The 17278-nt window shown below is 44.3% G+C and overlaps 1 protein-coding gene across 1 annotated transcript; it reads right to left on the minus strand.

Annotated features, from left to right (window-relative positions):
* Positions 1–2928: 2928 nt before the first annotated feature.
* LOC100286393 (gibberellin-regulated protein 5) lies at positions 2929–3796 on the minus strand. Its single transcript, XM_044569970.1, has 3 exons — positions 3636–3796; positions 3470–3533; positions 2929–3354 (listed from the first exon to the last, which is right to left on the minus strand). The coding sequence occupies exons 1-3, from the start codon at positions 3693–3695 to the stop codon at positions 3173–3175; spliced, it is 306 nt and encodes a 101-aa protein (XP_044425905.1). The 5' UTR covers positions 3696–3796; the 3' UTR covers positions 2929–3172.
* Positions 3797–17278: the final 13482 nt, after the last annotated feature.

Genomic DNA, 17278 nt, shown 5'->3' on the forward strand with positions numbered 1-17278 from the left:
AGATCGTGAAGACGCTCGACTACATCAACCGCTTTGTCATAACGCTTCCGCTTACGGTCTACGAGGGTACGTGGACAACACTCTTTCCCTCTCATTGCTATGCATCGCCATGATAGATCTTGCGTGTGCGTAGGAAATTTTTGAAATTACTGCGTTCCCCAACAGTTTTTCTTTACTTTTCTAACTAAAAATATGATTGGAAAAGGATAGTGGGTAGGGATCAAAGAATATTACCCCCACAAATTAGACTGTCAGGCCGGGTTCGGGCATAACCATGAGTATATGCCCTACCCACAATTAATCAGGTTGGGTTTCGGTGCTACCCATGGGCGTAAAAATATATCCAATCCCTACTCATTATGGTCTAGTACCCACGATTATCCATGTCCATAGGTAAAACTGGCGTTATTATACCTAGGTGATGCACGCCACACCGTGGAGTGGGTGATGTCACACTGTATTTTTTCTCCAGTTCCTTCTCTGTTCAATGAAGCTCAGCCAGATCATGATCGTCAGTGTCTTCTATTCTACATTAACGACTTCCCAACCGATGGTTTTCAATCATGGGTTTCAATAAAATCGCTCCGCTGAGACGAAGATCCAAAGGCACCAACAAGGTTTCAAGGACACACGTGTAATTTCTTCTTCCGGTATGAAAGTTCATGTATGGCTGATTTATCTAATAGCCGTATATGGCCTTCCACCTTTCCCGGGGGAAAAAGAGAATGTGTTTACGGAGGGAAACGTTTGTATCTTGGGTGTTGGTGCACCCGAATTGCCAAAAAAATAGTAATTTCAAAAAAGGTAGAAAAATCATGAAATTTGTTGGCAAAAAACTTGATAATGTGTTACACTCGCGTAAAATTATTGAGGGTGGACTTTCATGGTATTGTCCAGGACAAAGTCTAAATCGACACTATATTAGAGGTACTATTCACTCTATATTATCTTGGACAATTTTGTTATGCTCGGATTTTTTACAGCAGTTTTTTGTTGTCAATTGTTTTCATGAGTACACCAATAAGTCAAGTTTGTTCGAAAAAAGTTTCAAAGATTTTTGACTTTTTCCTTAATTGTTAAACAATATCCCTGGAATTCATTTATGGGGTTCATCTACAACAAGGTGTATCCTCTATTTTCTGTGTGTTTTTATGCTTTTTAGATTTTCTGATTTTCTTTTCTTTTTGAGCTGGTCATTTTCTGATTACAATCGCACACATAAGGGTCACAGCCTGCAATGCTAACTACCAGTACTATATTAGCAACGTTTAGATAACTAAAGAAATTAATACCCTGCAATAAAAAACTAAAGAATCTACACCTAAACCAACTAATAAAACAAGGTGCATTTTTCTGATTTTCTCATCCATTCATTGTTGAAAAAATATTTTTTTCCACCCGAGATTATACTAAATTTTTGTGCTTCCGTCTACTAGAAAGGACAAAACGATTTTATCCAGAGTTTCATACGTGGGCCGCGCGCACTGTGGTCCAGCAAAGCCAGCCCACTTATTTTTTATACCCACGCAGCTGGGAATTACCACACGATGCGGCAAATAGTCAGAGCTTCGCACGGGGCGCCCAAGACTAGGCTGGCCCGTTTTTCTATCTGTTTTCTGTTTTCTGTGTTCTGCGTTCTGTTTCTATTTTTTTTCTATTCTTTTCTCTTTTTCTTTCGTGTTTCTTATTTCTTTATTCTCTTCAAAATAATTTTTCTTTTTTTTCTTTTTTCTTAAATTCAAAATTTTCAAAAAATCCATAATTTTAATTTTTGGTCCTATTTTGGAAAATGTCTGGAACTTTAAATTTTTGTTCTTATTACTGTTCAAAATTTTAAAAGTATTCCATTTTTCAAAAATGCTTGTGTTTTCCAAAATTATTTGAGATTTTCAAATAAAATTGCATTTCAAGAAATGTTCCTAATTCAAAAAATATTCTTTTTTAGTGAAACGTTCACAAATTCAAAATAGTGTTCATGTCAAAAAAATACAGTTTCTTAAATTGTTCTGAATGCTCAAAACATGTTCCCATTTTAAAAAATTGTTCTCAAATTCATAAAATGTTCATATTTTTATAAAAGTTTCATGTTTTCAAAAAAATGCGCGTATTCAAAAAATCTTGTATCAGAATTTTTTTAAAAATGAACGAAATTTCCTGTGTGCATTTTCGAAAATCAAAAAATGCGCGTATTCAAAAAAATTTAAAAAATGAACGAAATTTCCTGTATGCATTTTCGAAAAATGGCCAGGATTTAAAAAATTCATGTATCCAAAAACATTCAGCAATTCATAATAATTATTATTTTTCAGAAAGTGCAAGCAATAGTATGTTCTTAAACATTCGCACTCGCCATTGGTTAGCAGGACCCATTTGTTCGAGTGGCTAGGAGTTGTGGTCAAGTTTTTTAGTTCGTGAGTTCAATCCTTCAACTCATCGTTTCTCTAGAATTTACTCGCGCCTTTTTTGGATTTTACTCACGCCTTATAAACATAGGTTGTTTTCTGGAATACACAGACGCGAACTGTTGTGCGTCTCACGCGCTATTTGATATAAACGAGAATATGCTGCTTGGCTATAATCCCACACGCTATTTGAGATAAAAGAGAATTTGCTGCTTGGCTAAAATTGAAAAAAATTATGGACACATGCCAGTAAAAAGTGAACATGGTGGTTTGACTCTAATGAAAAACTGCGGTAAGTGGTCGTTTTAGTGTCTGCACGATCGATTTGGATGGCCTCAATATCAATAACACAAAACATGCTCATTGCACATCTGAAAAGTGAAAACGAAAGAAAAACGAACGGGCATTGCATGCTTTTGTTCATTGTGGATATCTCACCATTCATGCCGAATGGTACGGGCGCTGCATGCTTCATCTGACTTTTGAGACAAGAAGAAAGCACGGTGCACAGGCGCACAAGGAACAATAAAGCTCGATAGGTCCCACTAAAATCATGTGGGAGCGCCTCCATTTTTCCACATCTTACTGATAGAAACACAGGAAACTGGGAGGGCAATTCACATGCCACTAAATGCCTATCACATACGTAATTCAGATCTAGTAACATCTTCATGGGAGAGCAGTGAATAGCCATCAACCGCAAGCTGGCACCCCAGAAGAAGAAGAAGAAGAAGAAGAAGAAGAAGAAGAAGAAGAAGAAAACCAAGAATCTAGGGGCACTTGGGGCCTCCCTCCTTGGTCTTCCAGTTGTTGTAGCAGGGGCAGGCGCCCTTGTTGCCGTAGGTGCCCGGCGGCACGCAGAGGCAGGTGGCGCAGCACTTGTTGCAGTAGGTCAGGCACGCCTTCTTGTACTGCGTCCCCGAGCACCGCGACGAGCACTTGGACGAGCACTCTGCACACACAAACGCCCCCAAAACATCAGTTTCTTTTACCCAAAAAACAAAGGGCCAAGCTAGACGAAAGGCGGCAAAATGTGCTAGCAATACTGCAATCGCAAGTGGGTTTACCCCATGGCTTGAGGTTGCCGCCGCCACCGCCACCGCCGCCGCCGCCCCCACCTCCCATCACCTCCTGCACGGCACGACCCAAAGGAGAAGAGCACCGGTGAGTTTAGGAAACATAAATGCATGGCTGAAGGATGAAGGAGAGAGGCGACATGGCATGGGTGATTACCACGGGGAACCCGACGGCGAGGACGAGGAGCGCCACGAGGAGGAAGGAGATCTTGGCCATGGCACTTGCTGCTTCTCTTCTCCGCGCGTGCGTGGCTGGGTAGGAGCGGTGTGAATTGTGGACTTTGAGATCTTTTTGGTTGGATCTCCTGGGTATATGTAGGGCAGGAAGGGCAGCTGGGGGCACGAGGCGGGGGAGAGGTGGCGGTGGACGGTGGTGGGGGGTGAGCAGTTATGGAAGCGTTACTGTGGAGAGGACGGGCCTGCTCCTGCTGTCTGTACTCGGCATGTGATGCTCCATTGGCTGCTCTGACCATGCATATGCGTTACAGACCTGCAGTGCACCGCGACCCTGCTCTCTTTTTCCGCGGGAAGGCTCTTGCTTTTGCATTTGTGCCGGTGCCGACGGTACGTGATATAACCGTGAGACAGGCAAATTTCTGATAAAATATCTGGGATTACAATAAGCAAAAACAGTACCATCTCTTTTAGTTCTACCTATATACGCTCATTTGAGCGACAAGTAATATGAATTGAAGGAGCTTTTTATATTGTTGAAAAGGTATATATGGCATTAAGGGGGTGTTTGTTTCCCGGAATTTTTTTGGTGTAGAGACTAGAAAAAGTCCCTCTTAAAGACTTTTTAACCAAATAGAAGGGACTACTAGAGACTAAAAGTTGTTTTTTGGGACTAAGAGGGTGTTTGTTTCCAGGGACTTATTGGTTTAGGGACTTAAAAAAGTCCCTATAAGTCCCATCTAAACTAAACAGGAGGGACTTATGGGGACTTAAAGTGGGCATTTGGGACTTATGAAATAAGACTCTCAAGGAGGGACTTATAGGGACTTATAGTTGTAATATGGTCTTATAGAGACTTATAAGTCCCAGGAACAAAATAGGTAGGGACTTTTTAGGGACTTGAGACTTATAAGTTGGGACTAAAAAAAGTCCTAGGACTTATGAACCAAACAGGGCCTAAATGAAGAAAACTCTTAAGGAGAGTCTTTTCTAGGACTTTTCCAACAATGCTCCTCCATGCACTCATTGGCCCACCACCACATGGTCCTGTTTGGTTGTTATTTTTCTATATACTAGGGGTAACATGGTCATTTGATAACCTCTAGGGAGGGACCAGAGACTTTTTAGGGGCTGTTTGGATTGTGACTATCTTTGCCATATGTTGCCCCATGATTTTGGCTACACTTGCCACACTTGCCTTACTTGAGTTGCTCAAATTGTTAGCCACACTTTGGCTTGCCGAAGGGAATCTTGCCACACTTTTTGTGTCTATGACATGTGGGGTTCACTGCTCATAAAAAATTCCTTGCCTCAAGTGTGGCTAGAACCAAACACTTACCTAACTTGGTCAAACTTGCCTAAGGTTAGGTGTGACAAAGTGTGGCTAGGAAGCAAACAACCCCTTAGTCTCTGGAAACAAACAAAGAGTGGCTTTTTAGGGACTAGAGACTTTTTAGTTGAGACTAGAAAAAGTCCTAGGACTTATGAACCAAACATGGCCTAACTATTACTCTTACTAGCAATAAGTCTAATTTTGACAGCACTGTTGGTAGATGAGCGGTGGGCCTCGCGCAAAGATGACATGCACAAATCGAGAGAAAATATCCAAAAATAATCAGATAAAAATATACAAAAGGATTTTCTCGCAAATATACAAAAGTTTGACAGAAACAAACTGATGGTAGTTAAATTTGTGGGCATTCAAATTTTTGTTGTAATTCATGAGGATAACAATCCAAACGGACGTATAGTTTACGCATATGTTAGTACTAACATGGAGTGTTGGTAGATGAGTAGTGTTATTCTTGCTGCCAACTTGCAAGCCAAAGTGGATGGGCCATAAATACAGAGTGGTGCTGCCGGGTAGAAATCAATTAGGACCCCTTTGATTTCAAAGTAAATGTATATTATTTTTTGGAGGATTTGGATCCTCAGAAAATTTTCCTACTTAGATTTTTTTTCTTAAAAACGAATCAGCAACACATTTCGGTTGTGTACTTTTACAGTCTGGGGCTCATTCCACTTAATCAAATTATTTCCCGTGCAGTGGTCATTCCTAATGCGTTGTTTAGTTGCACCAAAATCTAACTAGTGACCGGAGTAGATCGCGCAGCGAGCACATGGCGCAGCCGGCAGCCCATGCCCACACGGAGGCGCCGTGTCCATTGCGGAAAGCGCATCGGGGAAAAAGTCGAGAAAAATATCATGTGCGCTACTGCTGTAGCTCAGAATAGAACTTGAGCAGGTCCTGCAGTATCAGCAGCGACGGGACTGGCCTAGGGCGTACCCTTCCCAACGACCTACGCCGTAGCTGCGACGCTGCGGCGCGCCCAGGTCAGGTCTGGCGCAGAGCGCCGCGGTTCCCGGCGGCGAGATCCATTGCGCGGTCGCATCGGTGCACGGCGGTGTCCCCGTCGGCGCGCGCGGGCGCTGTAACTGCTACGGTGCTAGTACTGTGCCAGTGGTAGACTGGTGGTTGCTACTTGGCACTTGCCATTACCACCCCGCATGTGACGCAGCTGCCGCGGAGGTCTTCCCGTCTCACATGGGAGAGCCCCACTCGGACGGCGACGCCATCATGGCCCGGTGCGACGAGCCAAACTCGACGGGGGCTCACCGTCAGAGGAGGACGCGGCGGTCTGCGTCTGTCCATGTGCCGCGGTTGCCGAATGCCGGCCGGTGAATGCTATGGGGCTGCAGGAGGAGCAGGTAACATGGGGAGTACTGTGGAGTGTGGCAGCGGCCAGGAGGGGCGAATGTTAGGTTGGGAGTCATTGATGCCGACGCCGTTGGGTTTTAGCGCGAGCGCGCGGTCGTCTCGTCGAGCACCAGCAGGTTCCCCGTTTGGGTTTTTCCCGTTTCCACTGGCTACTCATGTGACGGCATTTATCACCGGTGCGCGCGATACCCCGATCATCGTCATCGTCCTCGTCCAGCACGGTGCCTTGATTAGATGAGCGTGAAGCCTCACGGCCACTTCAATACACCCGATGGTTGGTTGTAGCTAGCCTTGTAGTGGGGCGGAAAAATAATTTGAGCTTGACTCTAGGCTCCAACTTCGAACTCGCTTAGGCCTAGTGAAGGTCAGCTAGCCAGCGATAATTATTTTTCTTCTCTTTTCTTGCGGGGAAGCTTGCCAGCGAATCAGAGGCGATAATGTTTTGCTAAATTGCAAAATTTCAAGATCAATTGGACTCTGTTAATTTACATATATGCAGAAGATAAGCATAGAAAAATAGCAATGAGAAAACAGTCCTATTCGTTGTGCGTTGTGAGTTTCTTTTGACATCTCCATACACGGCTGGCTTTTTACCTTAAAATTTTAGTCTCGCATTTTAGATGTACAAGCATACCCGACATTGGGATTATATCGTTGTCGATGTCACTTTCTGTTTTGCGGGATATGCATTTTCTTAAAAAAAATTAATTAGAACAAAGTTTATTCTGGTTTGAATCGCGTGTGAAGGCATGGAGGTCGTGATACGTGTTTGTCCATGTGTGGTTGCCGGGTGGTGCAAGCTATAAGACTTGAATGAGCGCGTAACATGTGGAGTGGAGTGACATCACCCGGGAGGTGAATGTTTGGTTCTCGAGTGTTGCTACACGTACGATGACATTCATCCGAAGTTGTGTACGATAAGACTGATCTGAGCTCATGGGCCACATCAGATTGAACCAAGCTTCTCTCTTGTCGTACAAAATCGGATGAGAAAAGATCATATGTAAGGTAATTCTGTTGGGAGTTATTGAGATCCCAGTAGGTTAAGGAGCGGTCATCAAGTTTCCATTTTCACAAGATTCTTTTATCATCCAGTTTGCGCCTTGAATTAACATGAGGACATTATATTTAAAAACTGAAATTGTAAAACAAATACAGTTTTCCCTCATCTCCTTGAATCTTCTTATTGTTTTTGCTATGATGTTTTGTTCTCTTTGTTCTCCTTACCATCTGACCATAGAAGTAATGATGTGAACAAGAAGCTGCTTAGTGAACACATACGCGCCAACAACATAAATGGACACGTCAGTTGATACATAATAATATGAACAAAAAAATGCTTTAGATCTCAAGATTTGTATGAACTTGACACGAGATGGTCGCTCAATTGCCTCAATGGGAGATTTAAAACATTTTTAACATCGAGGTGTCATGTGCGCACATGTGTGTGTGATTGCAGTCAAATGATGGTTTGTAAACCCATTTGTTAGTAAGGTTTGAAAATCAAATGTTACAATGACAGTAATGTGTAACAACATGGGAAATACCCATCGGCTCTCTCGGACATGCGTTCCCTGAATCTCACTGACTAGTTACTTCAAGGCAGGGCCGACACTAGCATTATGGAGCCCTAGTGCGAATGTGGAACAATGGAACAGAGTAACATAAATATTTTCATTAGTGTATATTGTATATCATAAAAATTAATATAAATGTATATATATCAAAAATGTAATTTTAATTAGTAAATATAGTTATAATACACAATGTATATGTCATTACATGATGCAAATAATGATTATAAGATACATACACTTAGCTATCGAATAAATACAACATGTTGGGGAGGGGAATGCCCTCTGTCCACCCTATAATAACATTTGACATTATGTTTTCCATATCACATTTAAAATTAAGGTTGTTTTGAGAATATTTAAAATTGAGATATGTACATGTATTTGATATTTTTTTAAGATAGACACTAGGCCGCCGCACTGATGTAGGGCGGAACCCTATACGGCCGATCTTTCACGAAAGGAGCGGATCCCGCGATGAATACAAAAAACACAAGGAGAAATCATGAGGGGAAACACGAGAGAATCACTCAAACCAACAAGATTCGGTCACACATATGCTAGATCCTCGAAACACAAAGAGATACACGATTCAAATCCAACAAATGACGCTACATAGGGTAACCGGTTCTTCTCCGTGATGAGGCCTTGAATCCGCGAGGGATCTTCCCGTGAGGGGTCTTGTATCCAAGGTGGATCTTCTCTGAAGAGGGGACGGTCCCTCACAATGGAGTAGATTCGGATGGATGAGCGAAGCTCTATCTCACATATGAGCTAACATAATGCTAACCCTAGAAAGAGGGAGGAGGAGGTCTATTTATAGTCTTAGTGGTCGAAGGGGTACATGGGCTTCGGCCCAACACGAAATCAACACACAGGCGTCGGACGTCCAGTGGTTACCGGCCGTCCGATGGCTCGCGAGGGTCCGGACGTCCGGGGCTTGTCGGAAGTCCGTTGTTTTGGTTCGAACGTGCTTGGGTCGGACGTCTGGTCGGGGTCGGATGTCAGGGGCATCGGTCGTCCAGTGGTCTTCGGAAATCCGCTGATTCGGCTCGGGTGAGGTGGTGCCGGTCGTCCGGTGGTGCACGATCGTCCGGGCGCTGGGAGGTGTCGGTCGTCCGGTCCTGGACGGGAGTCCACTCGCTGTAGCCTGCGTTGGCTGGGACTTGGGTCGGCTGGGTCTTCAGGCGCCGGACGCCCGGTCCCGACCGGTCGTCCGGTGGCTGGAGCTTCTTCGGCGGCTCTTTCTCTTGTCCCTCATCCTTGGTGTTCTCGTTGTCTTGTCCGTTGGGTGTAGTTGATCCGTGGCTTTCCTCCAAGTACCTGATCACATAAAGGGTCTCCGCATGAGGTAGTAGCCATGTGTCATATGTAGGAAGTGGAAGTTCGAAGAGGAGCGAGTTCACCTTGTCTTCGATAGCCTTTGCTCGGGCTCTTGTCATTGGTCCTAGTGGTGTCGTGGGAGACGTAGGTAGGTCCATGGGGATGACCTTGGGATGGTCCGCATCATCTCCCCCCGGGAAAGATCCGTCTTCGGATCGAAATCTTCATCACCATGGTAGGGCGAGAGATCCTTGACGTCAAAGACGTCGCTCACGTTGTACTTGTCGCGCGGGAGGTCGGTCTTGTAAGCGTTCTTATTGTAGCGTGCTAGCACCTTGAAGGGTCCATCAGCTCGTGGTAGTAGTTTGGACTTGCGTTCGTTGGGGAAGCGGTCCTTGTGAAGGTGTAGCAACACAAGATCTCCAATGTTGAATATCATAGGTTGCTTGTTGACGTTGAGCTTGGTCGCGAGTCGTTGTACTTGGCGCTCTATGGTGTGCCTTGTATTTTCATGCATCTTCTTGAGATAGTTCACTCGTGCACTCGCGTCCATATTGATGCGCTCTTGTAGTGGTAGAGGAAGAATGTTCAATGGGGACAACGGGTTGAATCCGTACACGACCTCGAAGGGGGACTTGTCGGTAGTCAAATGTTTTGCGCGGTTGTAGGCGTACTCGGCGATCGGTAGGCACTCTTCCCACTCCTTGATGTTCCTCTTGATCAACACGCGCAGTAGGGTGGAGAGTGTCCGGTTCATCACTTCTGTTTGGCCGTCGGTTTGTGGATGGTATGTCGTGGAGAATAGTAGCTTGATTCCGAGCTTGGCGCATAAGGTCTTCCAAAAGTAACTCAACAACTTGACGTCGCGGTCCGAAACAATCGTCTTTGGTACTCCATGTAGGTGTAAGATTTCTCTACAAAAGAGATTTGCAACATGTGAAGCATCGTCTATCTTGTTGCATGGTATGAAATGAGCCATTTTTGAGAATTGGTCCACAACAGCAAATACGGAATCTTTGCCATTTCTAGTCCTAGGCAAACCAAGCACAAAGTCCATACTAATATCTTCCCATGGGTGATATGGAATTGGAAGGGGTGTATATAGACCATGAGATTGAGCTTTGGACTTAGCTTTGCGACATGTTGAACATCCGGTGGTGAAGCGTGAGACATCACGGAACAACTTGGGCCAAAAATAGTTCTTAGAGAGCGTAGAAAATGTCTTGTCGCGTCCAAAGTGTCCCATTAGTCCTCCTCCATGAGATTCTTGCAAAAGTAACAAACGAAGAGAAGGCTCAGGGATGCAAAGTTTGTTAGCTCTCATAAGATAATCATCCTTGATGTAATAGTGTTCCCAAGATGTATGCGTCAAACATTTGGCATAAGGAATAGCAAAAGTAGGATCATGCGCATACAAGTATTTTATGTGCTCAAAGCCTATGACATTCAATTCAAGTTGAGTAACAAGCATGCATATACGGGAAAGCGCATCCGCCACGACATTTTCCTTGCATTTGATATATTTGATGACATAAGGAAATGACTCAATGAATTCACTTCATTTAGCATGAAGCTTGTTCAACTTAGTTTGACCCTTAAGGTACTTAAGCGTTTCATGATCGGTATGAATGATAAATTCATGAGGGCGAAGGTAATGTTCCCATTCACGCAAAACTCGCACTAAAGCATATAGCTTTTTGTCATAGATTGGATAGTTGAGTTGCGCTCCGGAAAGTTTCTCACTAAAGTACGCTATGGGGCGCTTCTCCTGCGTTAACACACCTCCTATGCCATTACCACTAGCATCGCAATGAACTTCAAAAGGTTTGTCAAAGTTGGGTAATGCGAGCATGGGAGCATGAGTAAGCAAGTTCTTAAGTTCATTAAATGCACTATCTTGACATGGTCCCCAAACAAAAGGCGCATTTTTCTTACTCAAAGCATGCAAAGGTGAAGCAATGGTGCTAAAATCCTTCACAAATCTACGATAAAAACTGGCTATACCAAGAAAACTACGCACTTGTTGCAAGTTGGTTGGTTGGGGCCAAGTTTTAATAGCATTGATCTTAGATTCATCTACATGAACACCCTTAGAAGATACAATGAAACCCAAGAAAACAAGCTTATCAACACTAAAAAGGCATTTGTCCATATTAGCATAAAGGCGCTCTTTTCGGAGGGTTTGCAACACGGTCCTAAGGTGGGTGACATGATCTTTGAGAGATTTGCTAAAGACAAGAATATCGTCAAAGTAGACCACAACAAATACACCAATATAGGATCGAAAAACAAAATGCATGAGTTGCATGAAAGTACTGGGTGCTTCGGATAAACCCATTGGCATAACAAGCCATTCATATAAGCCAAATTTGGTCTTAAATGCGTTTTTCAATTCATCACCTTCTTGGATGCGTATTTGATAGTAGCCACTTTTAAGGTCAATCTTAGAGAAAATGGTGGCTCCGCTAAGCTCATCTAGCATATCATCTAGGCGTGGAATAGGATAATGATACCGGACGGTAATAGCATTTATAGGACGACAATTGGAACACATGCGATATGTTCCATATTTCTTGGGAACAAGGATTACCGGGACGGCACAAGGGCTCAAACTTTCTCGTACATGGTCGTTGTTGATGAGTTGTTATACTTGCCATTGGATCTCCTTAGCTTCCTCGGGATTGACGCGGTAGGGAGCCTTGTTAGGAAGGGGTGCTCCGGGGATGAGGTCGACTCGATGCTCGATGCCTCGTAGTGGAGGTAGACCCAGAGGTAGCTCGTCGGGGAAAACATCTTGGAATTCCTGCAATAGAGAAGATAATAATAAAGGTAGATTGTGAGAGGTGTTAGCTTTTGGTGCCTCATCCTTGCACAAAAGGACATAGTGCATGACACTTGATGGGTTCTCACACACTTCTCGTATCTCACGTTTGCAAATAGGAGTAAGCTCTTCTTGTCGCTCATCGTTGAGGCACTCAATTTGGGCTTGTGGCGCTCACTCTCTTTTTGGTTGTTCGCTCTCTCACTATTTTCTCCAGGATGGGTGGTTTGCTTGTCGGCGATCACTTGGCTTGGAGACATAAGTCGAAGGACGTACTCCTTTCCTTTCATCTTGAAGCTATAGTGGTTCGTTCGGCCATTGTGAATGACACCTCGATCAAATTGCCATGGTCACCCAAGAAGAAGGTGGAAAACAGACATAGGAACGACATCACACTCCAAAGTGTCTTTGTATGCTCCGATTTTGAAGGAGACTTGCACTCTATGCTCGACTTGGATAGTGCCGGAGTCGCTAAGCCATTGAACCTTGTAGGGGTGCGGGTGCTTCCTCTTGACCAATTGGAGCTTGGAGCATAGTTCTTCACTTGCTAAGTTATGTGTGACGCCCCAAGACCGGAGCTTCAGATCCCTTCCAGGGTTTCCGGGTTTCGTCGTGTGAATTGTTTGGTTCTTTGCATTCATCCTTGCATCATGTCATTTTTTTAACTCATCTACATAAATTGCATAGATCTTTTGATCTATTTAAATTGAGGGAACTCACATGGTGATTTCTCTATATAACATATCCTCCCAATATTTTAGGGAGCTATTATAAAGTATTCCATTAATTTGGAATTATCCGCAACCCACTTGCAAGATAAATCCTTGACCTTTCCTTCTTCCGGTTTTCGACTCTCAACTTTGTCGAGAATTCTTTTACCTTATTCCGGAGCTCCACCAAAAACCTCAACATTTTGGACCTCCCTATCACCTACTTCCTATGCAAAATCATTTGAATTAAATTCAAATGAGTTCGTTTCAAACTTCACCCACGTGTTCATTTCCATTTTTCTTGGATCAGGCTCATTTTTGTGACTCTGAGAAAATTTACTTCATGTCCAAACTCCACTGCATCCCTCTCGGCTTTTCTTCAAGTTTCTTTTCTTTGATATAGTTAAAAAAGGTAAGGGAGAGAGAGAGCTTAGCTAGCAGGCCTCTCTAGACCCAATCCTCCACCCAACCGGGCCTCCCACGCCGGCCCACCTAGGCCCAGCCGCAGCCCACATCCCTCCTAACCCTAGCGCTGAATATCTTCTCTGAGACCACCCCTGAACTGATAAATCATGCTCTTCTCATTAGGGACGTCCTGCTTGGCAAAGCGGGCGAGCTTCTGGAACAACTTGTTGTAGTCATAGACAGACAAAGAGCCTTGCTTCAGATTGCGGAATTCCTCACGCTTGCTTTCAACCACGCTCTGCGGAATATGATGAGCTCGGAAATCTCGACGGAAATCATCCCAAGTGATAACACGTCCACCTCTGGAGTCCTTGTACTGCTGGAACCATTCTGCAGCTTGATCTTTGAGTTGGAAGGAAGCGAACTTAACAAAGTCCTCAGGCCTGACGTTACTGCACTCGAAATGCTTACACAGATCCACAAGCCAATCGTCAGCATCGGTTGCCTCAACACAATTGCTGAAAGTCTTTGGCCCGTTAGCAAGGAACTGGTTGAGTGTAGCAAAGTGACTCTGATTGCTGCCTTGATTCCCGTGACTGCCTTGATTGCGCTCTTGAAGAATTTGCATGATCAGCTGTGTGTTTGCATTGGTTGCGGCCATCACAGCTTGCCATGCCTCTGGAGGAGGTGGGGGTGGTGGCGGATCTTGATTCTGGTTCTGACTGGTGCTCTTAGCGGGAGCCATCCTGAAGAGGTTGACCACCGTTAGCACATAGACAGATAAATGAAGCTGAAACCAACGGAATGAAAATTGCAACATATAGTCTTCACATCCGAACAAAATGAACGAATGCATTCCTCTTGAAATGGTCACATATCCATAAATTGTGAAGCCACGTAGAATTAGGTAGAAGAAGTAAAACAACAAGATACGGCTCGAGAACGAATAATCGGTAAGAAATCCCAATCTCAAACCAATATCCGTGGAAGAAGAACTAGAGCTACGAGAATTCCCACCTATGAAACTCCCGAAACTTTTCGGTTATGCAATCAGGTGTTGGGGATACAGGGGAAGCATAATATCTCACCCAAACTAGCAATTCCTACATCCAGCTGTATCCATCCTTCAACACATAACCAAGAAACCTTCGGAAACCATCTACCTCAACCTTCGAAAAGCATCCGTTATACAAGTTATGGCGATACTCCCGAACTCCCGCCCCATTACTGGGTGGCGTCGAGGTTATCTCACCAACGAACTGCATAAAAGATATTTTCGATGTCGGCGAACATATCTCAAGTATTCCAGAATTGCAACGATAAAATTATGATGACAACACCTTAGAGCTCAACTCCCCGGGACACTTCCACAAAACCCCTGACAGGAGGCACCAAGACAATGTTCTCATCATAAAACCATCGGAACGATTCCAAGATACTCGCGTGATCCTAAATTTTTTTTTGTGAAATTTGAGAAGAGAAGAGTCAAAACTCTACGTCAGGATGCCTTACCAGAGCGACGAGGAGAATGGGAAGTAAAAAAGAATTCCTAAACTCTCCGATATATAATTCCTAAAGACTCAAAACATTTTTCTAGACACAACTCGGCCTCTAAAAACGATCAAGCAATGGGGCTCCTAAGGTCGGGGAAGGCTCTGATTACCAACTTGTAACACCCTCGATGCGACTATAGCTCCCACGTGTCTAGGCATGACTTAGAGACATAATCGCATTGAAGGCATATGTCGCAAGTTAGGCAATCTTCACAACATCCCATGTAATATGAATAATAAAGGGGAGAAACATAGTTGGCTTACACTTGCCACGTCAATCAAGTACATAAATAACATTACATCATCCAAACACTCATGGCCCGACTACGGTGCCAAAATAAAAGAGAACCCAACATGCGATAACGGTCCCGTTCACCCCCAACTGGGCACCACTACTGATCATCGGGAAAGGAAACATAGTATCGCTGAGAGTCTTCGTCGAACTCCCACTTGAGCTCGTACTCGTCACCTGGAGCGGAATCACCTGGACCTGCATCTGGAGTTATGGTATCTGTGAGCCACAGGGACTCAGCAATCTCGCACCCTCGCGATCAAGACTATTTAAGCTTATAGGAAGGGTAAGGCAAATATATATGTGGAGCTGCAGCAAGCGACTAGCAAGTATGGTGGCTAACTTATTCGCAAAGGAGAGCGAGAAGAGGAGGCAAAGCGCGAGCGAGAAACTAGAGAGCTACCTGCGCAAACATTACTCCAACACCGTGTCCACTTCCCGGACTCCGCCGAGAAGAGGCCATCACGGTAACACACTCAGTTGATTCATTTTAATTAATTAAGGTTCAAGTTATCTACAACCGGACATTAACAAATTCCCATCTGCCCATAACCGCGGGCACGGCTTTCGAAAGTTCAATCCCTGCAGGGGAGTCCCAACTTAGCCCATGACAAGCTCTCACGGTCAACGAAGGAATAGACCTCCTCCCAAGACGTTCCGATCAGACTCGGTATCTCGGTAATTCAAGACACTTCGACATGTTAAAACAAGACCAGCAACACCGCCCGAATGTGCCGACAAATCCTGATAGGAGCTGCACATATCTCTTTCTCAGGGCACACTCAGATGAGACATCCTACGAGTAAAACCAACCCTCAAGTTGCCCCGAGGTGGCCCCGCAGTCTACTCGATCGGACCAACACTTAGAGGAGCACTGGCCCGGGGGGGGGGGTTAAACTAAGATGACCCTTGGGCTCCGGTAACCCAAGGGAAAAAGAGGCTAGGTGGCGAATGGTAAAACCAAGGTTGGGCATTGCTAGAAAAGCTTTAATCAAGGCGAACTATCAAGGGGTTCCCATTATAACCCAACCGCGTAAGGAACGCAAAAATCCGGGAACATAACACCGATATGACGGAAACTAGGGCGGTAAGAGTGGAACAAAACACTAGGCGAGAGGCCGAGCCTTCCACCCTTTACCAAGTATAAAGATGCATTAAGATAGCAAGATAATATAATGATATCCCAACAAGTAAATAAAAGATGTTCCAACAAGGAATGGCCTCCAAACTTCACCTGCAACTAGCAACGCTATAAGAGGGGCTGAGCAAAGCGATAACATAGCCAATCAACGGTTTGCTAGGACATGGTGGGTTAGAGGTTCAACATGGCAATTTAGGAGGCTTACAAGCAAGTGGTAGGCATCATAGCAATGGCGTAGCAAAAGAGCGAGCAAACTAGCATAGCAAAGATAGTAGTGATTTCGAGGGTATGATCATCTTGCCTGCAAAGCTGTCAGAGTTGACTGGATCCTCAAAAGCAAACTCAATGGGCTCCTCGTTAGCGAACTCGTCTCCTGGCTCTACCCAAACAAGACAAACAAGCAACAAGGATACAATCAACCACGTGCAAGCTCAAACAATAAGATGCAAAGATGGTATGCTATGCGGGATGCAAAAAGCAAGATATGACAGGAAATGCATGAACCTGGCCTCAACTTGGAATTCCAAGGGTGCGACTGGAAAGATTGGATGAAATCGCTTGAAAACGATATAAAGAACGCCGGAATCGGAGTTATGGTTTGGAAATGGCAAGCGATTCAAAATTGACACCGGTCTGCGATTTACAGCAAGTAGGCATCTAAATGCAACGAAATGAACATGCTACAGCATCCAAACATGACAACAAAATACATGACAGGGATGCACACAAGATGCTTAACAAAAGTCTAGCACTGAGCTACGGCCAATTCATCCATTAACAGGTTCAAACAAGCATGGCAAAAACGCAAATGGTAAACAGATCTCAGACTTAGTGAAATTAACACTTGTCTGGAATTTCAGATCATATAGCCCTCTTCGGAGCATCAAAACAACATGCTACAGGACCTGAACATGTCAAAGAAAGACATGGCATGGAGCTACTCAACAAGCTTAACAAAAGTCCCTTAGTGACCTTGAGCCAAAAGGGATCACAAAATATACTAACAAGCACACGAACATAGAAAAAACATAATCAGTTTTCAGACTTAGTGAAAACTGGGACATGCTGAAATATAACTCACGAAAGCA

The sequence above is a fragment of the Triticum aestivum genome, chromosome 7A (genome assembly GCF_018294505.1).
Source record: "Triticum aestivum cultivar Chinese Spring chromosome 7A, IWGSC CS RefSeq v2.1, whole genome shotgun sequence".
In the NCBI taxonomy this organism is placed as follows: Eukaryota; Viridiplantae; Streptophyta; class Magnoliopsida; order Poales; family Poaceae; genus Triticum; species Triticum aestivum.

Excerpts from the sequence above, each read along its gene's own strand:
- LOC100286393 (XM_044569970.1), bottom strand. The coding sequence starts at position 3,695 with ATGGCCAAGATCTCCTTCCTCCTCGTGGCGCTCCTCGTCCTCGCCGTC. Across the intron at positions 3,534-3,635 it reads TCGCCGTCGGGTTCCCCGTG|GAGGTGATGGGAGGTGGGGG; the intron begins GTAATCACCCAT and ends CGTGCCGTGCAG. Across the intron at positions 3,355-3,469 it reads CGGCAACCTCAAGCCATGGG|AGTGCTCGTCCAAGTGCTCG; the intron begins GTAAACCCACTT and ends TTGTGTGTGCAG.